This window comes from Carettochelys insculpta, chromosome 23 (assembly GCF_033958435.1).
Source record: "Carettochelys insculpta isolate YL-2023 chromosome 23, ASM3395843v1, whole genome shotgun sequence".
In the NCBI taxonomy this organism is placed as follows: Eukaryota; Metazoa; Chordata; order Testudines; family Carettochelyidae; genus Carettochelys; species Carettochelys insculpta.
In genome coordinates this window covers 21,932,822-21,948,203 of record NC_134159.1, presented here as the reverse complement: position 1 = coordinate 21,948,203, position 15,382 = coordinate 21,932,822, and the positions used below count along the sequence as shown (strand labels likewise).

General features: G+C 42.2%; 2 protein-coding genes across 5 annotated transcripts in view; one reads left to right on the top strand and one right to left on the bottom strand.

The window, feature by feature from the left end:
• The first annotated feature begins 3,144 nt into the window (after positions 1 to 3,144).
• ICMT (isoprenylcysteine carboxyl methyltransferase) lies at positions 3,145 to 10,316 on the top strand. The gene is made up of 5 exons (XM_074975963.1): positions 3,145 to 3,401; positions 3,574 to 3,662; positions 4,706 to 4,875; positions 5,802 to 6,019; positions 7,002 to 10,316. The coding sequence occupies exons 1-5, from the start codon at positions 3,189 to 3,191 to the stop codon at positions 7,182 to 7,184; spliced, it is 873 nt and encodes a 290-aa protein (XP_074832064.1). The 5' UTR covers positions 3,145 to 3,188; the 3' UTR covers positions 7,185 to 10,316.
• Positions 10,317 to 13,059: 2,743 nt separating this feature from the next.
• RNF207 (ring finger protein 207) overlaps positions 13,060 to 15,382 on the bottom strand; it is a 38,890-nt gene continuing 36,567 nt past the window's right edge. For 3 of the 4 annotated variants that reach the window (XM_074975958.1, XM_074975960.1, XM_074975962.1), the window contains one exon: positions 13,060 to 13,880. In XM_074975958.1, the coding sequence (XP_074832059.1) occupies positions 13,712 to 13,880 (169 nt within the window). In that variant the 3' untranslated portion in view covers positions 13,060 to 13,711. Of the gene's footprint in view, positions 13,904 to 15,382 lie in introns of all 4 variants that reach the window. The other variant, XM_074975961.1, reaches the window with a different exon arrangement.

The following is a 15,382-nucleotide window of genomic DNA, read 5'->3' as shown; positions in this document are numbered from 1 at the left end:
CAAAGAGCTTCTAATTGTAGGCTCATTTAAGTGTGCTGCACATTTATCTGCTGCAAACTCTTCTTTCTTTTAATTAACTTTATATCCTGACTCACGTTTTGATTAAAGCTTTAGGTCTGCCAGGGACTGTTTCAGTGCAGAAGTGCACTTTGATCTTTAACAATAACATTAATGTTTCTGAGAATAAGTACGTCTGTGGAAATTGCAATGCACCAATAAGTAAAAGCACTGTCAAGGGACCACATTTCCTTTTGCTTGAGCCATTCATTGTTTTAGCTAGGGAGTTAAAACCACCAGCTATTGGTAGTTATTTTTATTCTGAAGCGAAGAAAGAAAGAAAGCAAGCCTCCTCTCCACCTGCATGCCCCATGATAATGTTGGTACTCCTGAGAACAGGCTTGGGTTGTAAGATTCCCAACTTCAGGCAACTTTGATTTCACAGCTGGGGGTGAGAGAGGGAGGGGACTAAAAGATTTTTGTGGGCTCCTACATTGTTACATTCAGGATGCTATTTTGGAAACAGCTATGAATGCCCTAATTTTAACTCCTTTGGAAAAAGCCTGAGGACAGCAAAAACTGCAACTTACAAGTGGCTTGGCTGCCCATTACAATAAAGCTTTGGGAGCCTGGAAAGGCAATCACTTGACAGAATGCCAAACCACCATTTTTTTTTAAAGACTGTATTGTAATAATACTGAGTCTGTAATTCAGCTCACTCTCAAACTATATTTCATTCACTTAGTTAGTGATGATCAATCACAGCTGATCTGAACAAACACAGATCCATCGAACTAAGTTAGCCTATTCCTGAGAAGTCTGCTGGGAGTGAAGTTTTAACATCTGTTTAGTTAGGTTTTGACTATTGGAGGCTTGATGCCACATAATGACTCAAGGGAGTGAATCAGGGAAGTGAATCAACAGTGAGCTGGGTTTTGCAAGACTTGAGAAGAGTGAATTCAGAAAGACCTCCATTGTCCAAGCCTTTTGTTCACAGCTCCAGCTGGCTCTTATCTTTAAATATTTACCCTGCTCTATTGTTCAGCTATAATTTACACACTTTGGACCAATTCACTGATAGAATGTGAAGCCTCTACAGAAGTTTTAGAGAGTTTAATCTGCAAAAACTGCCCCAAAATATTGTTCTCATGTTCACTAAAAGCCATCAGCTGTCTACAACTAGCTACCGTGAACTCCACAGGATTCGGTTACAAATAAGAATTGCTGGCTTCAAACAGCAGATTACCATTATTTTATATACAGCACCACAAATATCTATAACTTGGCAAGTTAAGCGCCCTGCCTAGAAGAGTTTATAGTTTAAATGAAAAAAATCACAACTCCTTGGTTAATGATCATGCAGGAGGGTAGAGGCTAGTAACTGTTGGTGTGGGACAAGAGATCAATATTTTCAAACTGTACTGTGATTTGGCATGCCTCAATTTTTGGGAGCCCACCAGGAGACTGAGCCTGATTTTCAGAGGCACTGAGCATGCACATGATGCATTAATTAAAAATTAGAGTAACTGTTCTGAAATTTGATGTTGGAGAAGGTCATTTTGAGTATCAGGAAAAATTTGATAAGAGACGAATGGTCTAAATTATGTAAAAGTGACCTGGAAAACTTGCAGCAAAAAAGAAACGAGGGTCTCAAATCACTTAAGATGTAGAAGCAGATACTGAAATCAATGCTCTGTGTGAATTCAGCAGCATGCACTAACAAATATACATTCCATCATGTGCTTTGCAAGTGTGGGTTTGACTAGTGAACATGCTCCCTCCAGTGTCAATACCACAACAGTTACAAAAATGCAAATTAAGTTACAAGCCATTATTTGGGGGATCCCAAACAAATGACACAACCTCAGGCAACACACAGGGCTTTTATTGCTGTTTGGACCCAGAGGCTCTGCTGCTGCATCACTCACAGCTTCACACACCTACCCAATATTACCACTGCAAGAGGAGAAGAGAAATGTGGCATTTCAGCCAGTATTAACCCCCTGCCTCTGTGTCAAAATATTACAGCAAAACAATGGGCTGAATGCTACATTCACCTGTCAATCTTGAGCAACTTCTGCACATTCTGAGTGATACCACTGAAATCAAAGTTACTTGTTGCAGGAGTGTCAATGAGACAATTCAGGCCCTTGCTAATAGGAACCAATCGGAAGGCTAGATTGTGTCTTAGCGGTTAGCCAAAAGCCAGTGCTGTGAGGTGAGTTTTTATGCAGGCTGATGACCTGAAGCTAATTCCTCCCTGCATTGCCACCCTATTGCATAGGGGAGCACTTCTCTTCCTGTCCTGGACACTTAGTCACAGGGAGCTTCCCTCTTTGACATTCCTAGTGGTCTCAGACAAATCACTTCACAGACACCCGCAGTCAGTAATTTCCTCCCCACCCTTCACCCCCCCAGACAATTTGTCAGTTTCCATTTCACTTCTTTTTGTTTTCTGTCTGCTACCTCTGCCTGCTGGTGCCACACAAAGCAGAACAGGGGCTGACACGACCCCGGCGGTTCCGGGTCGCGGTGCCAGGTCGCTGCCGGCACTGCTTCCAGGCCTGCCCCATGACAGCTCATCCCTCCTAGGTTACTCTGGGGGTCTTTGAAGGGCCCTGACCCCGGCTTGCTTTGTGGACACTTGTGCTTCGTTCCCGCCCGCGGGGTCCTGAACCCGGCTCCAGGCCCGCACACGGGCAGGCCACTGCCAGCCTTCGCAGGGTCTGCTGCGGGGCCTTTCCTACACCCCTGTGAGCTCATGTTTGACGTGACTATGCCTCGGGAGGCGCAGGGTAAGACGCAGCTGTGCCCTTCCAGCTGCACACACCGGGCCAGGCCCACGCCTGACGCGCGCCCCACACGGGGCCGTACAGTTGCCAGCTCTCCCGACCGGGAGCTGTTTCCACCAACGGCGCCCGGTCCGTCCGGTTGTGACACTTGGGAACCACCGGGGCCACGGTGGAGCCTGCCACCCCGCCCTGCGCATGCCCCTCGACCGCGCCACGTGCTCCACGCGCCCTGCCGGCCCGGCGCCCCCCTCTTCCCAGCATGCCCCGGGCAGGGTGGCGCGCGACAGCCGGACCGAGCCGCCGGCATCTCGCGAGGTTTGACTGCGGCTCCCTCCCCAGGCTCCTCTCGCGAGACTCGTGGGGCGATGCTCTCGCGCGGCGGGGTGGCCGGCCGCTGCCATGGCCGCCGCCGCAGGGAGGCTGCTGCCGGAGGGGCGGGCCGGCCTGGCCGCCTTCCTACTCGGGGCATCGGTGGCGGCGCTGCCGCTGCTGCTCTCGGCGCCCGCCGCGCTGCTGGCCGGGCCCGGGCTCCAAGGGCGGGTGGCGCTGGCTCTGCACGTGGCGGGGATCAACGCGCTGCTGCTGCTGCTCTACCGGCCGCCGCTCTACCAGGTGCGGGCTGGGCCGGAGCCGGGCCCCCCCCGCGGGCCGGCGCGGGGCCGGGGGACACGCGCGTCGCTCGGCCCCATCCGTGACACGGGGGTGCTGCGCGCTGGGAAGGGGCCCGCGGCGCCGGGCGGTGCCGCTCAGAGGGGGTCACCTCCTTGTTTTTCGTGTGCCGCAGATCGCCGTCCGGGCCTGCTTCTTGGGCTTCGCCTGCGGCTGCGGCCTGCTGCTGGGTTTCGCACGGTCGTCGTGGGAGCACTTCGGCTGGTAAGGAGCCGTTCTGGCAAGCGCCGGGGGTCGCCGTGTTCGTCCCGCTCCGCAAAGCCAGCGGGGAGTGGGGAGGGAGAGCTCAGTGGTTTGAGCGTTGGCCTGCTAAACGCAGGGCTGCGAGTTCAGCCCCTGAGGGGGCCGTTTAGGGACCTGGGGCAACTAGATCAAAACAAAAATGGGAGGGTGCTTGGTCCTGCCCACAGGAGTTCGATGACCTCCCGAGGTCCCTTCCGGTTCTGTGAGATGTGTATTTCCAAATATTTGTGAGTGTGGGGGCGCCTTAACGTGATTGGGGCAGCCACTTCTGTGGACTTTAAGGTTCCCCTGGGCTCCTGAGTTGTTTAAGGGTGGGGCCAGGAGGTGCAGCTCTGCTCAAACCTGTCTGAAATTGTTATGGCCGGAGTTCTGGGCCAGGCAGCCTGGCAGATCTCAGGCCTGTGCATGAAAGGCAGCTGGTTGCATCAAAAAACCCCAAATAATTGTCACTGAATTTTCTTCTGAGAAGACAGCCAAATGTTGAATGGGTCAATTTCATTCCTGGCTTTTGTAGCAAAGTACTATCTAGTGAAAATTGAGGTGGAATCTTTGTGGTTAAGCCAATGGCAGAGGTGGGAAGTTTGGGTATGCTCTTGTTAGAAATTATAGATGGAGAAAAAAGTAATATTTGGCTGTCTAGTCAATACCTCTGGCATTACAGGAATGGTTGGCACTGTGGAATTCGTCTTTACGTTCTCTGCCTCTTGCTCTAGTCTGCTTGACTTGCTTTAGATAAAATTGTATTACCAATGCCTTGAAGCATCTGTCTGTTTTTAATATGTACGTGTACATAACCTTATGTAAATTATATGTTTGTACCAAACATACTTGTTGAAATAGTGGAGAATAAGAGTTGCAGAATTCTAGTTATGGTGCTGCACTGTGAACAGTGTGTCTTGGATTTCAAAACATAGGATTCCAGAAATAAACACAGCAAAAACATAACTAGAATTTTTCAGTAAAGTAAGCTCAGCTTAAATTCGGTGGGTTTCTTTTTTTTCTAGGTATATGTGTTCCTTATCACTGTTCCATTTTTCTGAGTATTTGGTGACAGCGATCAATAATCCCAGAAGTTTGTCCTTGGACTCTTTCCTCATAAACCACAGTTTTGAGTATAATCTAGCTGCTCTCTCTTCTTGGATAGAGTTCACAGTTGAAAAAATCATTTATCCAGGTCAGTAGCTTTATTTGAGGTTTTTGGGTAAGTTTTTAAGGAGAATAGCAATTGCCTCTGGGTGAATATAAGCTGTATTTCACACAAGAATGTATGCAATATGCACAATTCATAAAGGAGAGAATTGCTAGGGTTGAATTACTCTCATGCATGTGTTTGGTGAAGTCCTGGCCCTGCTGATGTCATTGGGTGTTCTTCCATTGACTTGAACAGCCCCGGGATTTTCTTTCCTTGTGTATAGATGTGACTCAGCGTGTTGGTGTTTAAATGCATTTTATGTGGAATTCTGACAAAGCATGGTAAAAGGTGAAACCTTGCACTGTTAGGTTTGATTAGTCACATCCGATTATTCTGTGTCAGGTTGTCTAAAGGAGAAGAGATTTTATGAGAATGTACATACAGACAGTTCTATTCCAAATCACTTTGCATGCTCTCTTGACTCTTGAGACTGATAGTTTTTAGGCAATCTGGAATACCAGTGAATGTTTGGCATTCTGTTAAAAAAAAAAAAAAAAAAAAAAAAAAAGATACTGAAGAGGGGAGATCTTGCTGACTGGATTTTGTTAGTGCTCAAGCAAGATTCATTTTACAAATAAATATTGGTAATGTTTATAATAATGCTAATAATTTTGGGATTATTTGTCTTTTAAAAAAATATTTTAAACTAGTTTTTTGAAATGGGAAAAGTGTTATGGTTTCCCCCACTGCCAATATCCTATGCCAGACCAAAAAGGGTTTTGATTTCGTTTCCTTGGTCCTTCTCTTGTATTTTGGGGCTTGACTTTGATGCATCAGGTTAGGTTAATGAATTTTGAAGGTGCTCTCTCACTCCCTACCCTAGACCTCTAACCCTTATTTCCTGTTTTACCTGCAATAAAAGAGTGAACTTTTAAAACATGTTGTGACCAGTACTTATTCACTTGCAGAAATGAAGCAGATCACCTGGCTCAGTACAGTAGGGTTATTGATGGTGATCTTTGGGGAATGTCTGAGGAAAGCTGCCATGCTCACAGCTGGCTCCAACTTCAACCATATTGTTCAGAATGAGAAATCGGATACTCATACTTTGGTGACAAGTGGGGTGTATGGGTGGTTCCGGCACCCGTCTTACGTGGGATGGTTTTACTGGAGTATTGGAACACAGGTATTGTATAAAATACACTTAGCTATTTTGATCTTTTAGTTTTTCTTAATGCTGCCCGTAGCCTGTACCTAATTTATATAGCAAGTGCTCAATTGTACGAGTCCCTGGTATGGATTTTGACACATTCTGTCTTCCACCAGCATACTCTTAGCTGTGAGTCATGAAACTTCTGGCCTCTGAACTCTCCATCCTGTATGATGTTTGGGAAGACCATATCTCCTTAATTTTCTATATGAAATAAGCAGAGGCAATGGAGCGTGGGTTTGAGCTGGAACACTTTCAGAGGTTCAAGGTGTGATCTGCTGCTAGCCATGGGACCTTAAAGCTTCCAGGGTGTGTCCAGACCTCCCTTTCATCTTTACTTCCAAAGTGTCTTCCAGTAAGCCATCAGACTCGCCTTATTTTTATTGAACATTTAGTATTGTACAGGACTGACAAGTAAAACTAACCTGTTTAGTGTACATAAAACCCAGGTCCAATACTTGCAACCAGCTTACAGTGCTCTGTAATTTAAAATGTCAATACATTAAATATTGTAATGGGTTGAGAACAAATAAAGAGCATCAAATGTATAAACCTTGTAGTTTTGTGAGTGTTGTTAGTGTTTGTTGCTGTCTTTTAAAGAGAAATTATAAGTATGTGACGCTGTGTGTCCATAAGCTTTACAAGCCTGAATTCTCTTAAAGCAGCACACTCTTTGGGTCTGGTGTTACAATAGACGTAAACATTCATGCTGTTTGTTAGAACTCATTTGTCATACTTGGGCTAGAATGCAGAGATATGATTTTTATCAAGAACAAAATTCTAAACATTTGTGTTTTGTAGAAAAGGGATTCTTTAAGCCTTACTGCAAATATGCACTTTGTGGACAGCTAATGAAACTTTGCTTGCATGTTTCAAACACCTAACCAAAGCCCTTTTCCAGGGTGAACAGAGTTTTGCAAGGCTGAATTGGACTCTAACCACTTGTGTCCTCTTGCAGGTCTTACTCTGTAATCCCCTCTGTTTTGTTGGCTACACTTTAGCATCTTGGAGATTCTTCAGAGAGCGAATAGAGGAGGAGGAGATTACGTTAATTCACTTCTTTGGAGAGGAGTACCTGAAGTATAAGAAGAAAGTGCCATCAGGTCTGCCTTTTATCGAGGGAGTTAAAGTGGAACTGTAACGTGAAAAATGCGACTGAGCAAACATCCAACTCCAGGAACTATGCATAGCACTATATTGTGACACACAATAGTACTAGCCAGTCTCTGTTTACAGGTCATCCACTGGAGAATCATTAAAGGTTAGGCAGCTGGAACACCTTCCAAATAAACTAGAAGCTCAGTCAAGACAGGAGTCCTTCCTAGATGCATAGATGGATCTTCTGGATTGTTTAATGTATAATGATCCTAAACTGATGCATAATGCCGGTGAAAAGATGGCTCACCTGCCTACAACAGCTCAGTTGTATGGAAATGTGTTGACAGATTCTGTTGAAGAGTGAGCTTTGCACTTCCTGGTAACTGCCACTGCACTAGAAGGGTGCTGGCTGGAATTCATATTTCTAGGATAAAACTTTAAAGTTAAAGATTTTTGGTGATGATAAAGCTAAACAGCACAGCTTTAACCACTCCGGACCTGACTCTACAAGCCTGCAGTGTGTGGAATTCCCACTGAAGTCAGTGTGGTAATGTCCTGCTTGGAAGGTTTTCAGAACTTGTCCCTTTTCTGTCTTTTAAGTGCATGAATTTACATACTGTTTTGGAGCTATGTTTACTTGAAAGACTGGCAGTGTGGTGGCACAAAGCCATGTCTCCTAATATAATGATAATAGGGGGCTTTTTCCATATTCAAGCTTTCTTAAATCACAAATAATCTTTAAGCACCATGAAGGCATAAACTCAGATTGAAAGATTCACTTAGTTGTCATTTCCATCAGTTTCTTAGTGCCGTGCATTTAAGTTTTATTACCATTTTGCATAGTCCCTTTGACAAATAATAAACTTGCTTCCATGAAACACTTCAAATTCATGAGAACCGTGCTGCATTCTATTCTATGTGAGTACCTTTATTTGCTAGCCCTTTCTCTACTTATAGTTCACTCAAGCAAATAAGTTTTAATTCAGAGAAATTACAGATTCTAGGTTTTTGTGAAATGCAGGAAAAGAATGGTAGCTGGCAGACTTGCAAAAGGTCTTATGAGGATTTGGGCAATAAGATTCTTGCCTGGTTCTAGAGTAAATCTTGGCTGTCCCATCTGTATGGGAGACATCTCCAGAAAATTTGCTAAAGAAAGTATTTTTCTCATTAACCATGGTGATATTCTAATATCATTCTGGAAATGATTTATATTTAGATTTCATGGTATAATTTGTTTTCTTTTACTGTATACCAAAGAAGTTCTCTGTTTTCTTGATTCTAAATAGACTTTCTTGTGGGAATGGGAACTGCATGTTGACAAATTATGGCTTGGTTTGGAGTATTCCCTTAATTAAGATGCTTTAACATAGTTCAGGAAGTAGAGCACTGGCAGAAGTTGTTTTTGGGTTGGAGTTCATTAGAGTCCTTTGACGGTGCTGTTGACTATATGGGTATTTGAAATGTTTACATTTACAATTGAAATACCAATGGGAACACACTTTGGTGTGAAAATGAAGCATGTACCAAGCAAATTGGGAGGCAAATACATATAGATCTGTATAGCAAGAGATGTAGGGACAAATTATTAATCTCTTCTCTTTTCCATAATGTGAGCCTTTTCCTATCTAAATTATGTCTCCAAATTTCAGGACACTCACTCCACTGAATTCCAGTTAAAATAGTCATGGTTGCATTAAATCTCATGCAGAATATATTGTGGGTTTTTTTGTTTTTGTTTTTATTTTTGTTTTGCTTAAAAAAAGAAATATGAAACTTCAGCAGGGTTGTATTTGGTTAATGTTCTTTTTCCTCTGCATAATTATTAGTAAAGACTTGATTCCTGTTCAGATTGTTTTTTCCTTTGCAATAGAAGTGCCTCAAATGTACTTCTGAAAGAGAGTTATGAATTTAACTATCATTCTGTAGTCTGCATACCTCAGAAGAAATCTCAAACCAGTTAAATATTAGTACAAGCCAGGATTTTTAACTGAGAAGTTAAGATGTTTCTTGTATGAATTTTACATTGTATAAATATTTCTGAGATACACCTATTGTTGATGATACTGACTGTCTTTTCTTTGCAGAGCACTTTTGAGACAGAGAGTTAAAAAGCATCACACTGCGAGCTAGTGGGGTGATCTCCTGTTAGTGGACTCATACTAGCAATAGCTGTAGGAGAGCTAGTGCAAGTTTAAAGAGCTGTGTAGCCGTGATAGCATGAGTAGTGGCTCTAGAGGCACAGCTGAGCCATGTGGAGTACAAACCTGCCTGAAACTGGTTGATATATACTTTGCATGGCTCAGCCATGGTTTCATTGCCATTACTCATGCTGTTGTGGGCACATGGCTGTTTATACTCACAAGAGCTTTCATCAAGTTACTGCAAATGTGTTCTTGAGTAGGGGAATTAGGCTCCTAGATACTAGTGTAGACCTGGTAATAGTATCTGGCATGCACAGGCAAATTACAATTCATCTGAATCAAGATCAGAGAAATTACATACTGATCATAAATTGACCCAGCAGAGTAAACTTAAAAATGTGTTCTTGTCTTTGTTTTAACAGGTAATGAAGAACTATACTAAGGACTTGGTTTATTACACAAATGCAGTAGATCATTTGTTAAGGCAAACTGATAGTGATGCAGTGAGAAACTTCTTGCTTAATCACGGTCTACGTGAGACACTGTGTGGGTTACATATCGCTAACCCTAAATATGCTGCATTGTTACTCTTATTGTCAGCGATTTGAGATCACATCTTTCTCACACTATTTGAGATCTCTGGTTAGGGAAAAAAATCCTCTTTTCACCACAGAAGTATGCCCATGCCTACAACTGCTGATTACTGTACCAGCAGGAAAGTTGTCTAGATTTTATGGGTCTTTTCTCTTGGTTGAACAATCATCATTTAGACTTTTAATTCTTTTGTAGGTTTTGTGCATGATTTCCTTGTGACCAGAAAGCAAACAGTCCAGTTATTCCTTCATTGTAAAACTGAAAGCCTGGGCCCTGAATTCATGGATTGAGTATAGGCTTCTAGCTGCTCAAATTTACCACTTTAAACTAGATAACTTAGTGTGATGGAGAAGTATGTGAGGAAACAAATTTCTTATTCTTTTATTGGTACTTGTTGAGTAGAGTGTCTTTTGACTCAATAAATGGTTTGTCTTCCATCACTTTACATGTCTGGGATAGCAGTTTGCTCACATGAACCCATGAAGTATCATGGGTATTTCTAATGCATCAGTCACTGATGACATCAGATCTGGTGTCTGTGCACTACAGATATCCTTTACATTGGGGATTTATCGACATGTTCTGAGTCAACACCCAAATGTAATATTTGTAACTGTGTTGGAAGATGTTGATGACCTTTTTCATCTGTGTAGCTGGAGATTCTGCCTAGCACGTACCAGGCTTCAGGTTCTATTGAATAAGCCCTTTGCTGGGATGTTCTCATGGTGCAAATGCATTTTCTCTAGATTGTGTCTTTGACTGAAAGAGCTTTTGCACAGCACATATTTAAAATCAGCAAGAATATAAATGGGCATAGTTAATGATTTACTTGGTTGACAGTGATCAATTAAAGCAGTTTTTTCCACAGAGGCCTTGCTGTGAAACTTATTTTAATATCATGGCAGTGCCCCAAAGTTACTGGTAATTATAAATTTCACTCAGACTAGAACTTGCCCAGAACTCATCTATGTGCATGGCATATAGCTTTATTCCTATCATATCTGAGTCAGAAGAAGAATCTTTACATTTCTTTACTATGGCAAAACATTCAAACACCTAAGTCACTTTTGAAAATGTAGTACAGGTGTAGAAATGTTTGCCCCAAGTCAGTTTGCGGAGCACTAATGTTCCACTTCTGCAGATGGCATAGGAGTATGGGATCTCGACGCTTTGTCCTATGGGGTAAATAGCTGGAGTCATTGCGGTAGCCCTCTTTCCTAAAGGGAAGGTGAGTCGGGATTCACACAGAAATGAAAATCACCCTTTAGTTCAAATTGGATTTTGTTTATTTATTAATCCAGGTAGATCCTTTGGCGCATGCTGCAGCACCAAGGCTATTTAAAAAAAAAAAAAATCAAATGCATGTAGTCAATGGACAACTTCTAGTTCTGTACCCAGGGAATAAGAATTTGATTCTGGCCCTTGATAGGTCTCATGTTAGCAATTAACTTAGGATGTCTTTTGGGAAAGACCTTCCACTCACTACAGGCAATATTTCTTCAGCCTGGGAAAACCTCTTAAGCACTAAGAGGTACAGGGTACATAAAATTTGGTGCATTCTGAAGCATTCTACCAAATTTAACTTATCAGCTAATCAGATTGCTGGCTCACTGATTTACTTTCTAACAAGTCTAAAGGGCGTTATCCTGTTGGTTAGGCTTAAAAATTAGGACTTGCATATGCTCAGTACATCACAAATGTGTTCCATAATGGTTTTTCTTTCATGTCACCTTCTTAGCTTGTATCCCCTGCAGTGTTTGCAGTTTAAATATTGCAGTTTTAAGCTAGTACAGGAGAACTGGAGGGTACAACTGACCTCTCTGTGTGGGGTGTTTTTTTGTTTTTTTTGTGTTTTTTGTTGTTTTTTGTTTTTTTTTTTTTGCACAAAAGTTTGTGAAAGACAGAGTGATTGGCATAAACGTGTCAAAAGGAAACTAGATTAGTAATGGAAGTTGGGAATGGGGCAGTGTTCTCTCTCTTTCTATCTACATGCAGAATAAATTTTATGTTCACCAGTGTACTTGTGGATGTACATTGCAAGTAGATGCAAGCCCCTGGCTGCGGGCACTCTGCTAATTAGCAGAGTGTCATTTGAATCTCCTGGGAGGCTGTCCAAGTTTTCATCTTACGGGGAACACTGGGAGCTAGTAGGAACACACTGAGTACTTAGTTATTCTAATGTCCAACAAAAAATAACCATCACTCTCTAAACAACCAAATTCCTAAAGTTGTAACATGTTTACAAAAGCAACAATTTAGGAATTTAGTTGGCCTTGGTTCCTTGACTTTCATATTCTGCTTGTAGCAAAGAGTATGTGTTCGATGATGGTCAAGACACAGCTTTCAAATAATGGCACAGAGTAACTGTTCATCTTTTGCACTTTCTTACTGGCTGTTTGATCCTACTGTCTTTATTTCGTAATTTGTCATTGGCTTGGTATATGAAGAAGCTGTCTCCTGCCTTGAAACACCTCAGCATTCCCATTGCAATAGGAGACTGATGTTTGTTCTATCACCCAATGTTTCAAGTCTGTCTGTGCTGAAAGAAACTGTTTACTAGAATCACTCCACAATCTATGTGGGCCTCCTGTGACTGCATATTAAACAAATTGAGTAGTTCTGCCCTTTTTCTTACATAAAGACATATTCCTTACAGATACTAAAGGGCCCTTTGCAGATGCTGAAAATTCTTTCCATTTATGAAATAAAACTGTACTTTTAATTGAAGTAACCTGAAAAGGTGCGGTGATTGTAAGGGAAACAAATTCTCTTTGACGCTTATTATTATCTTCTGAGAAATCTGCTGGTGGGAAGATTATTGTCCCATGTGCCCGTCTGGACATCCCAGGATTCCTTGGTGTAGTCATGCTATATTAACAACTTGCACTAAGACATTTTATTTTTTCAGATACAAAGCTGTGTACATTTTGTATGGAAAACAAGACTAATGAACAGTCTACCCTATAAAACTCACAAGAAAATGTCGTACTGATCTCATTACATTGACATGCGGAACTGCTAAAAACAATTCTCTCCAATATAACCCTCCACGTTTCCCACCCCCCAAAAAACCCATAAGCTTCCAAAATCCTGCTTCAGTGCTATGCAAGGTGACTTTCTTTTTGAGGAAATAACTACATTGCTTACTAATCTAAGCTTTTAAATAAGCTGTATTCATTGGGCTGGGGGGTAGGTGAAAGGAATAACATACAGAGTTAGCTGTTTTCGTACATTTAAAATTGATACACAAACCCATTGTCAAAATTAGGCTTATTCATACTCTGTTTTGCTAGGCTGGCCACCACTAGTTTACAATTTGCTTTCAACAACTAAATAAAAAGAGTTTTCGTCTGGGAAATATATCAATACATTTTTTAAATTTCTATGGAAAGAAGAAAGAAGGCATTGAATTCCAATAACAAGTTACTAACTTGATGGGGGCCCATGGAAGAGTTCTGCTTCACGAGAGACTGGATATTTCAGGTCAATAGAGATTTGAGTTTACCGATATGCTATTTTTCTGTAATATTGTTAAAAAATATACAAATAGCCAAAGAGATTGGTTTGGGAAGTCAGACCACAGCTGATTTAAAAGCCATATGGTAATATAATGAGAACAGCATTTAGATCAGTGAATTAGTGAAGCCTTAGTCTTCATTTCAGGACTCATCGAACTACATTTGGCAATGCTGGTCCTTCTCATCTTGTTGAGTCTTTATCCTCTGTAACAAACCAGCCTGATTAGCCTTAAATGTACTACAGAAACTCCTAAGTAAGTCTTTTGCTTACATACATGAAATGCAAAGCAGTGCAACTTCTTGGCACTCTGCCTTATCTAAGTTGCAAATTCTTTCTGGCTGGGAGACTCTGTCCCACTTTTCGGTTTGGTTCTGTGGGTGTCTTTCAGTAGGGGATCCTCAGTGACAATGTTCAGTGTTCGGTTGTCCACTTTGGACTCCAGAGCCTTCTCCCTGTTGTCTTCCATGCTTCTTGCCAAGTCGTTCCTAGAGCAGAAAGGGCACCTTGGCTAAATTGCAAAAAGACCTAATTGTCAGATGGCCCTAATATTTTATTAACAAACTCTTATTTAGAAGAGGGATTCTAGACAATCTATTGCTGGCATGGGTAATGTTTGCTGTGCAACTTTCCACGTTTGCTGTCTTCAATCTGTGTAGCAAAATTTCAACAGTACAAATCCACATGGATTTTTTTTTTTTAAAAATAAAATCTCTAAATTCCAGTCATTCATGACACATGTAAAATGCTGGAAGTCTGCATGGGATGACCGAAATTCGTCCTTAATTGGGTCACTTCATGAAATCATGCTCCAGTCACAGTATGTAGTTCTCTGGCGATTAACCCAGCCATTAACTTGTGGCTACAGCTACAGTAGGCCATTTTGTTAATGACCTGAAAGCCTGTGCTTTACTGAAAAGGAACTTCAAGAATCACCCGCAAAGAGAGATTGCTGAACTCTCTCTTATATTCAAATTCGACACATTAACACGTGGTTTGAACCAGGTTGCCAATTACCTGGGTCATTATATGGACTTTTTTATATACTTTGTTTTATCTGACTCTTGACGTCACCTGCTCCTGCCACCCCTCTGCTCTTCTGATTTGCCCACCTTGATTACTGGTTTTGGTTCTCTGTGCCTTAAATATTGAGTTTGTTCTGGTCTGGATATGGTCCGAAGAAGTGGGTTCGTCCCACAAAAGCTCACCACCTAATAAATTATTTGTTAGTCTTTAAAGTGCTACTGGATTGCTTTTTTTCTTTTGATAGTATATAGACTAACATTGCTATCTCTCTGTTACTTGGCTACAGCCAGGGCTTCAGGAAGCTTCACAAGAAAGGAAGCTTCATCATGCTCCTGAGGTACATTATCATTATCAAAGGACCAAGGAATCGCTGCTGGCATGTAAGGGCAGCACTGCAATGTGCTGTTAGTGCCTTTGTGCCATCTCCTCCCTAGTTGCAGCAATACCATGGTGGACAACAGGATCCCTGGATATGTTACTTGTTGCCTCTATCTTGAAGGGTAATCCCATCCCTCTTTTTCTCCCCCACCCTCCCCACTGCCTTGTTCTCTCCACCAAATATTTAGGCCAATTAGATGGTGCATTTACACACAAGTTACTATGTAATTCAGGATTTTCCATAGTGCCTGTGGCTGCAGCTGCTCAGACTGTAGAGCCTGTCTTTAGAAACAAACTCATGGTTAAAATATGAACAGATGTTTTTCTTACCCTGCATCCCCTGTGATTGGCTTCTGCATTAGTTCTGTCTAGGTACTAGCCTGGGTTTCTGGAACCATGACAATTAGTAGAAAAACAAGCTTAGGGAATGTGGTGAAGAGCTGTATGTAGCTGGGAGCATAGCTGGGATCAGTATGTGCATGGCTTCAGCTGGAATTTAGCCAGGAGCCAGTCTGACTATTAAACCAAACCCCCCACCTTTCCTTTCCCCATGACCCTACCACAGCAATTGCTAAAGAGCACAGTG